This window comes from Musca autumnalis, unplaced genomic scaffold (genome assembly GCF_047663935.1).
Source record: "Musca autumnalis isolate F117 unplaced genomic scaffold, ASM4766393v1 scaffold_4, whole genome shotgun sequence".
NCBI classification, from domain to species: domain Eukaryota; kingdom Metazoa; phylum Arthropoda; class Insecta; order Diptera; family Muscidae; genus Musca; species Musca autumnalis.
In genome coordinates, this window is record NW_027411977.1 from 86,517,916 (window position 1) to 86,534,571 (window position 16,656).

General features: G+C 36.0%; 1 protein-coding gene across 1 annotated transcript in view; it reads right to left on the reverse strand.

Moving 5' to 3' along the window:
* Dscam4 (Down syndrome cell adhesion molecule 4) overlaps window positions 1-16,656 on the reverse strand; it is a 349,041-nt gene that overhangs the window by 202,564 nt on the left and 129,821 nt on the right. The window contains exon 5 of the mRNA XM_073987499.1: window positions 5,522-5,598. Within this exon, the coding sequence (XP_073843600.1) occupies window positions 5,522-5,598 (77 nt within the window). The remainder of the gene's footprint in view (window positions 1-5,521; window positions 5,599-16,656) is intronic.

The window sequence follows — 16,656 nt, forward strand, 5'->3', positions numbered from 1 at the left end:
TTATCGTGCGCATTATTTTTCCAAAAAAAAATTGAATTTATGTGGGAGAGGTACCTGAATGAGCGAACAGATATAGTTCATTTTCGAACTTAAACTAAGTTTGAGAGTTACCATGCGCTCCACGGCCCGCAACCCCTATACATAGGGGTTTTTTTTACAACTTTCGATCATTTTCTCAGGAAGTATGGGCTTGCCGCTATCGTCGTAATGGATGTAGCTAGTATAAGTTGCTACAACAAAAATAAAATCGATTCGGGAGCAGGTCTTAAACTGAACTTATCCGAAATTTTGTGTGGGAGGTACCAGAAAGAGTGGACCGACAGTGTCTATATTGACACCTCATCTTTCTCTGGTAGAAATTTCATGATGTGCAAAGTATGGGCCAAACCGGTTACTCCTTTGAAGAGTTATCGTGCGCACAAATTTTCCGAACTTTTGTGGGGGAGGTACCGGAAGAAGTGGACCAATATAAACCATCTTCGACCTTGAACTATGTTGGGACAGAATATTACGAAAGCCAAATTTTGGACAGAATATGTTGATCAGTCCGAGAGTTGTAGTGCGCACCAGCCAGACAGACAGACGGACGGACGTTGCAAAATCGACTCTAAATTATCTGAAGCGGTTTTGGTCCAAACATACTTGAGGTATAAAACCATTATATATGAGGCACATTTTGCCCGTGTGAAAGTGTGTATACCCTCGTTAGCATAAATGCTCTTCATATCCATATCGGTCCGTTTCTTCAGTTATCTCCCCCCACAAAAGTTCGAAAATGTTCGAAAAACTTTGCGCACGATAACTCTAGAAGGGGGTAACCGATGTGGTTCATAGATTGCACATCGTCAAAGTTCTACCAGAGATAGATGAATACATTTCCAAGGATCTTCTAAACTACACTAATACCCTAGACAAACGGCAGCGTTAATTTGCATTAAGATGTGCATTTAATTTTAGCCTGACTGACGACAGTATCTGCATTTACGAAACAGCTGATTGCTGTTTTGTTGTTGTTTGCCCTGTATTTTTTTGTTTACCTTGTGTCTCAGAGCATGAATATTCTCGCTCCCTCATATGAATATGGACTCTCTTCTACGGTATTGCCATATTGAAATGCCTAAATGCCCTTTAAATTCAATTTGATTTTGTGCATTAAGAATGCGGATAATGCACGAATTAATTTGAATTAAGGCAGTTAATGCAAATTAACGCTGCCGACTGTCTACGGCAGTGTCGCCCACAATATTTCCATCAATACTAAAGCATGCTTGTATGCATGGGTAAAAAAACAACAACCACATGATGTTCATTGTTTGTTATGTACACGTACACTGTACGTGAGAGAACAAAAAAAAACATTGTTCCACAACATCCCATACGGGACACGGTGGGTGCCACCGTGGTGCAATGGTATGCACGCCCGCCATGCACGCAGAAGGTCGGTGGTTCGATTCCCCGGCCAGGCAACATCAAACATTTTTCAACGGTGGCAAAATACCCCTCAGTAATGTTGGCGACATCTCCTGAGTATTTCAGCCTTGTAAAACTTCTCTACAAGTGGTGTACGTGAGAGAAGCAAATGCAAAAATAACTCAGTGGGTGCCCTCACTATACTTCTTTGGTAAGAAAGCGCGTCCATGGTCTAGGGTATAAGACACAAATGTTGAACTTTTATGGGGGAGAGTACCGATATGGACCTTTTTAGAAGTTAAACTAAATTTGGATAAAATATTAGGAGATAAAAAGTTTGGACCAAATTTGTTGCCCCGTTTAAGAGATATCATGCAAACAATTTTAGTGACGTTTTTTAAATATGGGGGGAAATACCGGAAGTTGTTGCCCATCTTCGAACTGAAACTAAGTTTGGACTAAATCTAACGAAGGCCAAATTTTGGATCAAATCGTTTGATCATTTCGAGAGTTACAGGGTGTTTTTGTAAAAATGCTTGCCTGTCACACGAACCGTTCGTACTAAAACGTATACGTTCAAAATTTGGTTCTTGTAAAATTTTACGAACCATTCGTTTTTATCTAAAAGCTTTCGTCTATTTCATAAAAGCTTTTATATATCAGGGTTTCCATTATACTTATTTTGTGAATGTTGCATATGCATCTGCACGTATAATGTGTTACTTGATGGCAACTCCGATAAAAAGATGACAAACAAAAAATAAGAAAAAATGTAATCAAATTTGTCCAAAAATAATTGTGATAATATGAAGAAACGGATGTACATATACGCGTGTGCTTCTATGGAAATAAATAAAATTGCATTCCCTTCCAGTTTGCGTGTGTTTTGTGTCAATTACTACTCAAATTATTTAATTTTCATTCAAAACGATGGGTCTTTCCCATTCGTTTATTTTTGACGTATTCGTTCGTCTGATTTTGTTACAAAAACCAAAAAAAAAAAAAAATACGAAAATAAAAAGCTTTCATATGTTTGTCACACGAATACAAACGTCAATCGCTATGAAAACCAAATTGTGTCTTCGTTCATGAAATCGACGAACGAAATCGACGAACAAAAACACGCTGTTAAAGTACTCTGCGGCAACTACATATGGTGCCATAGGGGCTTTTACACCTTTCGGGCAGTTTTCTCAAGAAGTATGGACTTGCCATTGAAAAAAATGATTAGGGTATAAAAATTGATGTTTCATCGATGATTTTTGGTAGATCGATTAAGAAAAAATCGTTATTCTAAATCTGTTTTTATACCCTCCACCATAATATGGAGGGTATAATTAAATTTGTCATTCCGTTTGTAACACATCGAAATATTCATCGGGTATCCGAGTATATATATTCTTGATCAGGGTAAGATTCTAAATCGATATAACCATGTCCGCCTGTCCGTCCGTCTGTTGAAATCAAGATACTGCTCGCAATTTTTAAGATAGAGCTTTGTAATTTGATATAAAAGTTTCTATTGCTCCTAGGATGTTTGGTATTGCAAATGGGCTACATCGGTCCACGTTTTGATATAGCCCCCATATAATGGTATCCCCCGATTTTCGGCATTTTTTGAGGTTTTAGCTCCATTATCACGCCAAAATGACTGAAATTTGGTACTAAGTCTTCGTTAGGGGTATACAACTTTCCCCCAGAATTTTGTCGGTATTGGTCCACGCCTTCATATAACCCCCATAGAACGGTACCTCCCGGTTTCCGGTATTTTGAAGGTGGTGGCCTTAATATTCCACGAAATGGCTAAAATTTGGTATTTAGTTTTCGCTGGGAGTATTAAACTTTCCCCCAGAATTTTGTCGGTATAGGCCCACGCCTTCATATAGCCATCATTGAACGGTACCTCCCGATTCGGTATTTTGAAGGTTGTGGCGTTAATATTCCTCCGAAATGGCTAAAGTTTGGTATTTAGTTTTCTCTGAGGAATTCCCTTGGAATTGTTTCGGTATCGGTCCACGCCTACGTATTGCCCCCATAGAACGGTACCACCCGATTTTCGGTATTTTGAAGGTTGTGGCCTCAATATTACACCGAAATGGCTGACATTTGGTATTTAGTCTTTATTTGGAGGTTAAAACTTTTCCCCGGAATTTTGTCGGTATAGGTTCACGCCTTCATATAGCCCCCATAGAAATAACTGAAATTTAGTACTTAGTCTTCGTTAGGGGTATACAACTTTCCCCCAGAGTTTTGTCGGTATAGGTCCTCGCCTTCATATAGCCCCCATAGAACGGTACCTCCCGATTTTCGGTATTTTGAAGGTTGTGGCCTCAATATTCCCCCGAAATGGCTAAAGTTTGGTATTTAATTTTCGCTGAGGAATTCCCTTGGAATTTTTTCGGTATAGGTCCACGTATAATCCCCATAGAACGGTACCACCCGATTTTCGGTATTTTGAAGTTTGTGGCCTCAATATTACACCGAAATGGCTGAAATTTGGTATTAGTCTTTATTTGGCTTATAAAACTTTTCCCCGGAATTTTGTCGGTATAGGTTCACGCCTTCATATAGCCCCCATAGAACGGTACCTCCCGATTTTTGGTATTTTGAAAGTTGTTGCCTCAATATTCTACCGAATTGGCTGAAATTTGATGTTTAGACCTCATTTGGGGTATAAAACTTTCCTTTATATAGCCCCCATTGAACAGTACCTCCCGATTTTAGTAGTTCTAAAGGTTGTGACGTCAATATCCCGCCGAAACGACTGAATTTTGTTATTTAGTCTTCCAGGGGGTTATAAAGTATTCTTGAAAAGAATTATTAGTATATGTCCACGTCTTCATCTAGCCCCCATAGAAGCATACCTCCTAAGTTTTGGTATTTTTTGGATTTTAGCCACATTATCTTACCATTGCCACCGTGGTGCAATGGTATGCACACCCGCCTTGCACGCTGAAGGTCGTGGGTTCGATTCCCCGGCCAGTCAACATCAAAATTTTCAACGGTGGCAAAATACCCCTTAGTAATGTTGGCGACATTTCCTGGGTATTTCAGCCATGTAAAACTTCTCTAAAAAAGTGGTGTCTTAGGCTCGCCGTTTGGACTCGGCGATAAACTGTAGGTCCCATATCATTGGGCTAATATGAATCGGGGTGCACTCATTGATATGAGAGAAGTCTCCCTTGTCCCGTATGGTTGTTTGTGGAACAATTATATTATTATTATATTTTCTTACCGAAATATCGGAAATTTGGTAATTAGTCTTCTTTGAGTCTAAAAACTTTCCGCAGGAATTTGTTGGGGTAGATTGACCAAATTTGCTGAAATTTGGTAATTAGTCTTCTTCATAAACGAATGGAAACTAATTGTTCAATTTTACTTCAATATAACTCGTGGTGGAGGGTATAACAAGTTCGGCCCAGCCGAACTTAACGCCTTTCTTACTTGTTTTAACTAACATTGATCGCTCCGCGCAAAAGAAATATCCGTTTCAATTTTAGTAATTAGAAAAAATTCTAAAAAAATCATAGCTTAATATAATAAGCAGTTATATCCTATTACCGTTGATAGTGTTTGTGTCCTTTACGATGATGGAATAATACTTCTGAAATGTCTCCATGGATTCACGAAAAATGGAATTTCTTAAACAATTTAGGAATTTACAAATATACTTTTTAAAGTAATAGCGCTTATATGTACATACAAAGATATATAAAAATACAATGGCATCCAGAGTCTGGATTCCAGACATTGTGAGAAACAAAATGAAGTCTAAGTCGTGGAGGTTCGGGCTATAATATTCACGTTATTTTCAAAAATACGAAGAAAATATAAAAAAATAAAAATGTTGAAGAAGCAATGTTTGTGCAAAATATTTTCACTGTATAAGTAATATTTAGTAATCCTATGTCATCAAAATTTACGACATATTGTATATATGCATATCAGGGACGTACGCAGCGATTTTTTTTTCCAAAAGTCATATATTTTCTAATGGGCTCCCCCCGCAATTAATTGCTGTGGTTGTACATATATCAATTTGTTTATCTTAGTGCTTTGGATTATTTGTAGAGCATTTTACGATAATTATTCATATAAATTTTTAATTTACCTGGCATTTTAAAACTGCTGTATTGCCTGCCATCACATATTCATCGTGCACTTGAACGGTATACTTTTGATTAACCACTGAAACGAAAAGAAATTATTTATAAACTTAACAATTTATGATGTATAATATTTAATGAAATTCAATTCATTTTGATTAAAATAAAGTAAATCATTAGCAGACATAATCAGAGACGAACGAAGCTGGGAATACAGGTTTTGAAAACATTAAATTATGCTGCACTATGTTATTGTATTCACAAAATATATTACGAAATTACAAATTCATATTTAATCACAAATTAACTAGAAGTACTTATCTCCCTCTACAGCTCTTGGCAATGTTCAGAAGTAAGAGCAATTTCGATTAATATGCCACTGTCTAAGAGGTAACAAACTTCCATACTTCAGAATTGTCTTTAACAACAGGCTGAATTATCTTCATTTGTTATTCCATTTATTTTCCAGAGTTGTTGTTTTTGTCATTCGTTTTGGCTTGTTCTCTTCTTCTTTTTTAATAGTTAACTTTTCTAATTAATTAAAAAGGAAGAAGAACTCCTCAGTCCGAAAGTTGGAAATGAAAAGCTTGTTAGCCACAGACCAAGAGACCGAAAAGGCGATTTAGTTTGAAAAGAAAATGTGATGAAGTAGCAGGTTCCATTTCATTTCTCTCAAGAGGATGCGGCATTGTGTTTTGGTCTTTTTTTCTTCTACTTTAGTCGCCTTTGGAAGATTTCTTTTGTTGTGAAAGTGAAAAGATACCAGGAAAGTAGAAATACACAAACGCACGTTGGCACACATACACACACATACATTGACAACAAATTGATGAAGAAGGAATTAAAATGTATTGTGAAAACTTTTTAATTGAAGAAAGTATATAACGATGCTGTTCTTGTTGTCTTCGTTCTTCGTTTTCCTTTCTTCTGAAATTCTGTCGGCAAGGAAAAGTTTATATTGTTGGCTTTTTGAAACTTAAACGTTTTGTTTTAAATTTGCCTACAGCATGTTGGGCACCAAAGTAAAGTGGATAAAACAGGATGGTACATACATACATACCGACCCTAAGAGGAATTTGTGCGTGGTGGTACGATAAATGTGATAAAGTAAAAAATATATTGATTGGTATCGTGGGATAACGATTAAATGTCTTCAAGGAATTACTAGCCAGGAATTTCTTCAACAATTTAAATTATGCGGAAACTTCGTTGAATTTATGATATTCATGGATTTTGTTTGAATGCAACCAAACCGAGTGATATCTTACACCACCCCCACATCTTGGCGCACTTAATTTTGGCAATAATTTTGGATTTTTTTCTATGTAAAGTGCTACTAGGTTATATTAGAGCGAATTTTAAAGTAACTATGTACAGAGCTACTGGTGTTAGTAGGTTTGGCAGGAAGGTGAAGTATATCGTGCGGCCTGTACCGCATACTGGACAGATGTTTTACACGGTGTCATCAATCCTTGCCTTATAGAATTTTGGACGGCTGCAGTTAAGCTAAACTCACTCTTATTTGTTTTGGTAGCTGACGTTCTTCAGATGCAATAGATGGGAGATATACTCCGAGAACCACATCCACACGATAGTTGTTTATGGCATCAGCGACTGCATCTGTCTGAATGATATCCAAACGAGAATGATAGGCTTGCTGATCTAGTGTTTCCCTCTTATATCATTGGACCTTTCTCTAGATACTGAAGATAGCATGACATGTCCTTGTGGGGGAGTGACATGCCCTTGTGGGGGAGTCTCATTCCACATACGGTGATTGGGATTACACACTAGAGCAAATGCTGCAAAAGAGCATATAATTGTTTGCCGTAATGAAAACATTTTCGACTCTTCATTCAGATGGTCCACTAAAGGCAGGTCCTGTAGCAGTTCTCAGGACGGCATTCTGACAGGTTTGAACACTGTTCCATCGCGTTGCACTTATGATCGTGGACCACGCTTTCGCCGCATAGGTTACCACAAACCGACCTATCGCTTTATATGTGGCCAACAAAGCTTTCTTTTGGTTCACACCAATGCTGTCGGCTATGGACTTTGTTCTTTCATCTCAGCTTGTCGCAGATAGTTATTGCATGTGCATGACATTCAAATTATTCTAGGCGATTTTAATGCCAAAATTTTAACTGAGAATACCTTTGGCCCAACAGTCCGGAAATTCTGTCTCCACAGTGAAATATCTGACAATGGTATGAGGCTGAAAGACTTCGCATCGGCAAAAACATGGTCGTTAACAAAACCAGATTTAAGCATCTTGACGTTCGTAAAGCACCTGGCTGTCTTCAGACCAGAAAACAAGAAATCAAATTGATCACGTTGTTATAGATGGAAGACATTTGTCGAGAGTGTTGGATTTACGGACCTTCTGGGGAACAAACATAGCTAGGACCACCACCTTGTTGCAGCAAAGGTACGTACTCGATTAAACGTAGCAATAAAGTGCGAACATACACAACACGGAAATGTCCAATTAAGCTGCAATCACAAGAGATATCCACAGTATATTCCACTCAACTGGCCCAAATGCTTAATCAAAAAAACTCCTAGTCTGAGCTCCGATTTACTCGCGAGTGAAAAGTGGGGGAGGTGTTAATTTTTTGTTGTGGCAAGTTTATTTACTGGTGGGGTTAGTTTTTGTTTGGTGGGGGGAGGGGACGAGTTGCCCCCTCACTTTGCTCGAATTCGAGAAGAGCAACGCGTAGCAGACTATGATATTCAAGGAAGACATTTCGTATACACATTACATATTACAATTTTTTTTATAGACATATAAATATAATTCTTGTACCCTCCACCATAGTATGAAGATGGGCTACATCGGAACACTCTATATAACGGTACCTCCCGATTTTCGGTATTTTGAGGATTTAGCTAAACATTTTGACCGAACTACATGTAATTTGAGAGTTGAGGTTCCTAGTAACAACAAAATATCTCCACCAAAAACTGACAACATAGGTCCATGTTTTGGTATAGCCCCCATATAACGGTACCTCGGGATTTTCGGTATTTTGCGGATTTTAGCTAAAATTTTTGATCGAACTACCTATAATTTGACTGTTGAGGTTCCTAGTAAGCATCTGAAAAAAAAAACTGTCCACATAGGTCCATGCTTTGGTATAGCCCCCATATAACGGTACCTCCCGACTTTCGGTATTTTGAGGATTTTAGCTAAAATTGTAAACCGACCTACCTATAATTTGACAATTGGGGTTCCTAGTAATCACAAAATATCTCCACCAAAAACTGTCAACATAGGTCCATGTTTTGGTATATCCCCCATATGACGGTACCTCCCGATTTTCGGTAATTTGAGGATTTTAACTAAAATTGTAGACCGAACTACCTATAATTTGACATTTGAGGTTTCAGTAATAACAAAATATCTCCACTAAAAACTGTAAGCATAGGTCCATGTTTTAGAACATTCCCCATATAACGGTTCCTCCCGATTTTCGGTATTTTGAGGATTGTAGCTACATTTTGAGACCGAACTACCTGTAATTTGATGTTTCAGGTTCCTAGTGGTCACAAAATATCTCCACCAAAAACTGTCCATAAAGGTCCATGTTTTGCTATAGCCCCCATATAACGGTACCTCCCGATTTTCGGTATTTTGAAGATTTTGGCTATAATTTTCGACCGAACTATTTGTAAGTCGGCACTTGAGGTTCCCAGTGGTCACACAACATCTCCACCAAAAACTGTCAACAAAGAACCTTGTTTTTGTATAGCCCCCCTATAAAAATTGTCAACATAGTTCTATGTTTTAGTAGAGCCCCCATATAACCGTACCTCCCAATATTCGGTTTTTTGATTTAAGCTAAAATTTTTGACCCAAGTATCTGCAATTCGACATTTAATATTACCAATGGTCACAAAATTTCTTCACAAAAAACATAGGTGCACACTTTGATATAGCCCCATATAAGATTCCCGACCGATTGAATACATTCTTTATGATTTTTTTACCATATTTAGGTAACAGTATTATTATTGATTTATTAAATTAAGTTTTATTGTTTTATTTAGAAATGCACTTAAAACTAGAAAATAATTTGTCGCTTGGCCTCAATAAATATATTCTTTCTCACGATGGAATCTCTCAAATAAAACGCTTGTATTTAAATTATAAATGGTGGCAAAATTAAACGGCAAGCGTTTTATTTGAGAGATTCCATTATGAGAAAGAATATATTTATTGAGGCCAAGCGACAAATTTGTTTTAGTTTTAAGTGCATTTCTAAATAAAACACTGAAACTTAATTTTTTTAAATTATTTTATATTTTTAACTGTTTAGTAAATACATTTTTTGACCACTGAGAACAAAATTATAATCAATTTAGGCCGAAAATTTAGATAAAAACTTTAAAATGCCTGAAATTGTGTAGTACCGTTATATAAAGGCTATACCAAAACCTGGACTTATGTCCATAATTTTTGGTGGGGATGTTTCTGTACCATTAGGAACTCCAAATGCCATGTTACAGCCAATTTTGGCTAAAAATGAAGATAAAATCCTCATAATACTTGAAATCGGGTGGTATCGCTATAAGGGGGCTATACCAAAACCTGGACCTATGTTCACAATTTTTGGTGGGGAAATGTCTGTATCATTGGAAATCCCAAATGCCAAATGACAGCTAATTCGGGCAAAAATGTAGGAAAAAATGGGCCCATATTCATGTATTGTCATCCAAATCTGAAAAGTGTGCAAAGTTTCAGTTCGATTTGTCAACTGAAATTGTGTTAAAAATGAGTTACCAGATTTGAACTAAACGGACACCAAAGCACCAAAGTTTTTAGTTCCTGAGAAGGTATTTGCATATTTTTACACAATTTTTTTATTTTTCTTAAGCCGTGAAATATATTTGTAAAAAATCGTTCTTATTTTTCAAAAATATTTTCGCTTGCCGCGTTTTTCGTTTTACAGAAAGTACTTGCATATTAAGTTTTTTAATAGTGAAAATATTGTTGTAAAACATTGCGCAATTTAAAAAAATCACCGCGTCATTTTCGCTATTTAGAAATGTTAATTAAATAAATATTTTTACATATTTTTAAATAACTTAACATTTTCTTAAAATGAGCAAATAGTTTTGTAAAAAGCTGGCGATGTTTTTAAATAATTTCGCCAGCGCCGATTTTCCACTTTCGGACACATCACCAATTACCTTCATATGCTGACAGTGTTTTATTTTTACAGAATTGTTTTCCCCTTTTATTCATTTTAATGGCTACTAAAAAAGAAAAAAATAAGTACACATCCGGCAGGCAACATTTAGTTGAAATGTTGAATATAGTCCGATTTGTATTGGCTACTACTTATTTTTCTTAAAAAATTTAAATCAATTATAAATTGTATTATAAAATGAAAAATATCTATGAAATTAAAGTTATTTTTTTAATTTTCTTATAATAATTGTTCCACAAATATCCCAGAAGGGACAAGGGAGACTTCATTTATATCAATGAAGGCACCCGGATTCCTTTAGCTCAATGAAATGGTGCCTGCTGTTTATCGCCGAGTCCGAACGGCGTGTCTTAAGACACAATTTGTGAGGTGTATTTTACACATTTGATTTGAATTAGATGTTGCTTGACCTGGGAATCGAACCGTAGACCTTCTAAGTGCAAGGGCACCCAATTTTTATTGTCTTATACATTTGACATAAAATTGTATTAAAAAAATACATTTTAAAACCGACTTAACTCCCATTCGTCTTCTAGGGGGTCCCAAAAATATTGGGAGTTATGTCACGGCACCGGTAAGTCATAACCTCCTGTAGAGACAAACAAAGTAATTTGGTAACAGATATAGATAGTGTGCGGCACCCTGATAATGTGTATGAATAAGCTAGTTAGCACCATCTGGCAGGAAGAACGCGTACCCGACGACTAGAACCTGTACATTCTGTGCCCGTCCACAAGAAAGGGGATAAGAATGCATGCTCTAACTACAGGAGCATAAGTCTTCTCACTATTGCTGACAAGATGGTGTTAGGGATATAATAACCTAAAGTATTATTAAAAAGCATTAAAATCAATAATAATTAATAACATTTGTCCTTTAATTGAATATTTGGCCTCGTTACGACTTTATTTTATAATTTATGCTGGATGTTTTACTTTTTAGCTATGTTTTAATTCTATTTTTAAACACAACAGGATATGCAGTTACTCAGAACCGCCTCCGTAAATAGTTAGCGGGAAATACATGACAGCCAAACAAAAAAAAAAAATCATAAACACAAAAAAAACACAAAAAAAAACTTAATTCATGTTAAAAACTTTGCAACAATGCAGTAAAACAGCTTCAGCTGCAGCTCTTATTGTTGTCCATCCGTTTCATTATAAAAATGAAACTAGACGAATGATGACAAACGTAAAATCCCCATAAACATATATGTGGGTGTATAAGATACATATGTATGTACGTATATACAAATGTGATTGTCCCGATGTATTGCAGTGGAAAATACAAAACTTTCAACTAAAATCAATTCAAAATATAAACAAAAATAACTTTTGCCATTATATTTTAGAAAATTTCAAAATAACAAAAATGACAAGCAAAAATACACGTTTAACCCATAGTAAGCGTTACCAAAACTACATATCGTCTGCTCCGTCGGAAAAGGTCGTAAGTCCCTCTCAATAAATTTTTCAGGAGGAAGAAACAACATTCCAGCGCTTTCTGTATTAAAGATTTTATTATGGTGGTAAAGACAGTATTCTTCCTTTATTTATTCCGCTTCAATACCTGTACTTTGATTGATAAAGTTCCGTCGTGTTTGGGAGATAATTGGATGTCTTTGGACTTACGACCTTTTCCTTGTACAGTTTTGTATTTTTGTAGGGACTTACGACCTTTTCCTACAATTTACGGACGTTTTTAAAAAAACATATTTATACTTTACAAAACCATGTGGAAAGTGTATTTTGTTTTGTCCAATATTCGTATAACATCGCGAAGTATTCGTCGTTGACCCCCTCCCCTTGCCATTTTTTCATATCTTGACGAGATAAAGCGATCTAGCTATGCGTGTCCGTCCATCCATTAACAATTGTATTAAAACTCCAGGCCTCAATTTTTGACCGATAGTCACGAAATTTTTTGGAGAGGTCGGGTTCCGACCAGAAGTAACCCCATTAGATGTTGGTTATGATCGAAAGGTGTGAAATGGACCAAATCCTGCCCTGTAGATCGCAGTAATATTCCGATCGGAGCGACATTTTAAGAATGATTTGAGTTTAAGACAAAGAATAAGCTTGCAATTCAACATGGTAATGAAATAATTATTAGCGGGTTTAATGGACCAAAACTTTTGGGTGAAATCTTATATATAAAAGACAATGTGTGTATGTTTGTATGTTCCGCATAGACTCAAAAACGGCTGAACCGATTTTTTTGAAAATTTCAGAAAATATACAAGGAACAACCGGAGTGAAATTAGGCTCTATATTTTTTTGAATTTGGAAGGTGGCGGGGGCAGGCCCTGTTTTTTAAAAAACGCTTTTTTGCTAAAGTTATGAAAATATCGGTCAGAAAATTAATTTGCGAGGCAACTGTTGTTGAATCTCCGACCCTAAGTACTTGTTCCATGTAATTTTCAGATTATGCGCAGATTTATGCGCACGTGTGCCCTATTTTTTAAATGCGCTATTTATATAAAACTTACAAACGATTCCGTTTCCCCAATCCAGATGTTATGCATAACGAAGCTTTGGTCTTATTGGAAAGCAAGTGTTTAGATTAGACGGCAAAACATCGATAGCTATAGTTTCATCAGGTACATAAGATACATTAAAAGAAGGTGGACACAGTCGGTATGCCTCAAGTCATCAGTTATGTGGCGGTATGTTAAAATTGCATATCGACACCAACATTTCTGAAGATTTTTATACCCTCCACCATAATATGGAGGATATAATTAAATTTGTCATTCAGTTTGTAACATATCGATATATTCAGCGGAGACCGTATAAATTATATATATTCTTGATCAGAGTAAAATTCCAAGTCGGTATAACCATGACCGCCTGTCCGTCTTTTGAAATTAAGATACATCTCGCAATTTTTAAGATAGATCTTCGTGATTTGGTATAGAAGTTTCTATTACTTGTAGGACGTTTGGTGTTGACGCCTTCATATAGCCCCCATATAACAGTACCTCCCGATTTCTGGTATTTTGAAGGTGTGGCCTCAATATTTCTCCGAAATGGCTGAAATTTGGTATTTATTCTTCGTTTTTTCCCATAAATTTGTCTATATAGGTCAACGCCTTCATATAGCCCCATAGAACTGTCCCTCTCGAATTTCGGTATTTTGAAGGTTAGCCACATTGTTTTACCGAAATTGCTGAAATTTGGTATTTAGTCTATTTCATAAACGAAAGGAAACAAATTGAAGTAAAATTCAAGTTCGGCCTGGCCGAATTTAACGACGTTCTTACTTGTTATTGATAGTCACTTGCATATCCCAACTAATTTGCGATGCAAAAAAATATAATTGACATAACAAAAGGTAACATAAACTGTTTCAAGGGCCAGCACGTGGACCGGTTCGGCTAATATTTAATATAAAACATGACACATTGTACTTACGACCTTGTATTTCTGCCTTACGACCTTTTGCTTCAATTAAATTTCATGATTAATTCCGTTAATGTACGTGGTTTCTTATCTACATTGTAATCTCAAATAGTGTTATTTTTGTCTTCCCAAGTATTTCTGTCCCAACTCCCTGCATCTTTTGTTTTTGTCTGCGTTAAGCAAGTTTATCATCAGAGCTTTTAGAATCACCGTGACCATAGGGAACTAGACCCATGACACCATGGTCTAATTCCATTCCAAATTCATACTGCTCTTTGTTAGCAAAAACCATGATGTCTTCTTAGTTTAATAACATTTCAATCAATTAATATTTTAGAATCATTCAATAAGATAAACATTGCACTTACACGTCTGTTAGAAGAAATTGCTTTATTGAATTCAGAATACAAACTAATCTCGTTATGTGAATAAATGTCCCTAGAGAAACCACAAATTACCAGTTGATAAAGTTAAGTAAGACATACTACAGTAACAGTAAAAATTCTGTTTTTTTTTTACAAATTTTTCAATATATGAGGTATTTGAACATATACTGCATCCCAATTAGTATCAATGAAAAGGCCAGAAGTCCCTCTTTCATAGTCAGTTCGCTTATAGGGGAAAATAGACTTCAAATGTAAATTTTCGTTGCAATATTGAAATTATCACATTTTTGTTCAAAAGTATGGTCCACAGGCTGCGCCAAATATCATCCGATTATCATCCAAAGGTGTAGGCTAGTTCTTTAGATTGCACCCCAACCATGGATGACGTTAAACATTATATCTGAACTACATTAGCTGTAGTATTCTTTTAAAGTATACATTTTCCTGTGGACTTACGACCTTTTCGTACTCAAATTTGTACATTTTGTGGACTTACGAGCTTTTCCGACAAGGGCAAAACATATAGAAAAACGCGACGTACTACCATTTTCTTTGTATCATACGATGTGTTTTGACGTGTACTATCATCCTGTAACAAAAACGCGATTTCCAAAAAAAGTGGACTTACGACCTTTTCCGACGGAGCAGACGATATATATAGTAAATTTCAAATATCTTTTACAATTCCATTGAAAAAAGAAAATTAATTTTTGCTACAGGGGCTAAGATAACAATTCTGGTTTCAATTTTGTTCCCGATGACAAAATTGGATTCTGCGCCCAAATGTTATGGGGGGTTTTATTCCCTTATTAAGAAACAAATTTTGGTTGGTTCAATTTTGGTGCAAGACAATTAGGGAAACATCATTTTCTTTTGTGAGTGCCTTTTTCCATATTGATTGTCTCCCATTTTGCTCCACTGTAGCCGCTCTATTTTTGTTGTAAATCCATATTTACATTAGGCAATTTTCCTTGCGGCAATTGTCAATTTGAAGGAGAGAGAGGTGATGCATATGGTAACCCTTTGGCTCTCAACACCCTCTCTCACTGACAAACTGACAATTGCCGCAAGGAAAATTGCCTAATGTAAATATGGACTTACAACAAAAATAGAGCGGCTACTGTGGAGCAAAATGGGAGACAATCAAAATGGAAAAAGGCACTCACAAAAGAAAATGAAAAAAAAAAACTTTTTCTGTTTTCGAACACAAAATGTTATTTTTATTTGTTATAACCGTCGCAAATTCAGTTCAAATGATATTCGTTGAAAATAATTAAAAAACCAATGTAATATATTTTGGGTGCCACCGTGGTGCAATGGAATGTACGCCCGCCTTGCACACACGAGGTCGTGGGTTCGGTGGCAAAATACCCCTCAGTAATGTTGGCGACATTTCCTGAGTATTTCAACCTTGAAAAACTTCTCCACAAGTGGTGTTATAAGACACGCCGCACAGTGCGAAATTTGGGAAGTTTAGTGGAACTTTAAGGGATTTTCAAAGAAATGAAATTTATTAAACTTTTATTGAATTCGTTAGCTAAGTACTCCACTGCAAATGGTCCATACTCAGTTTGCCGATTTACTCCACGAAACGGCTAAAAAATGCACCTAAAGTTGCACTTTTGTTTAATAATTTTTTTTTTTGTAAGAAATGTATTTTTGATTCCTTAAAAAAATGGAGTGGCGCGGACAAATGGTAAGTCAGTATGCCATGATTTATTTTTCTTAATATTTTACAAAATAATTATGATATTTTACACTTTAAAAAAATGCAAAAAACCCTTATTCACGTGTTATGATATATATAATCTGAAAGATTGGATTCTCCTCTGTTCACAAAGCTATAAAACTGGTGCGGTATCGCGCGGTCTTTGGAGATATTCAAGATTTTCTAAAAAGACTTCGGGAATTTTACTCAGTTGCATTTGGCAAAAGTGGAAGGTAAACGCGACAATGAACGCTGTTGTTGACTGTGTTTTGAAGAAATGGACTTACTAATTCTAACAGTGATAATTTCTGTAAAATTAAGAAACCTCTCGCAATTTTTCATAGTTTTGACCTCTAAATGTTGGTGATTTTCATATAGTGCAACATTTTTAGATGCTGCGGTACAAATATCAAAATACGTTAAAAATTTTAA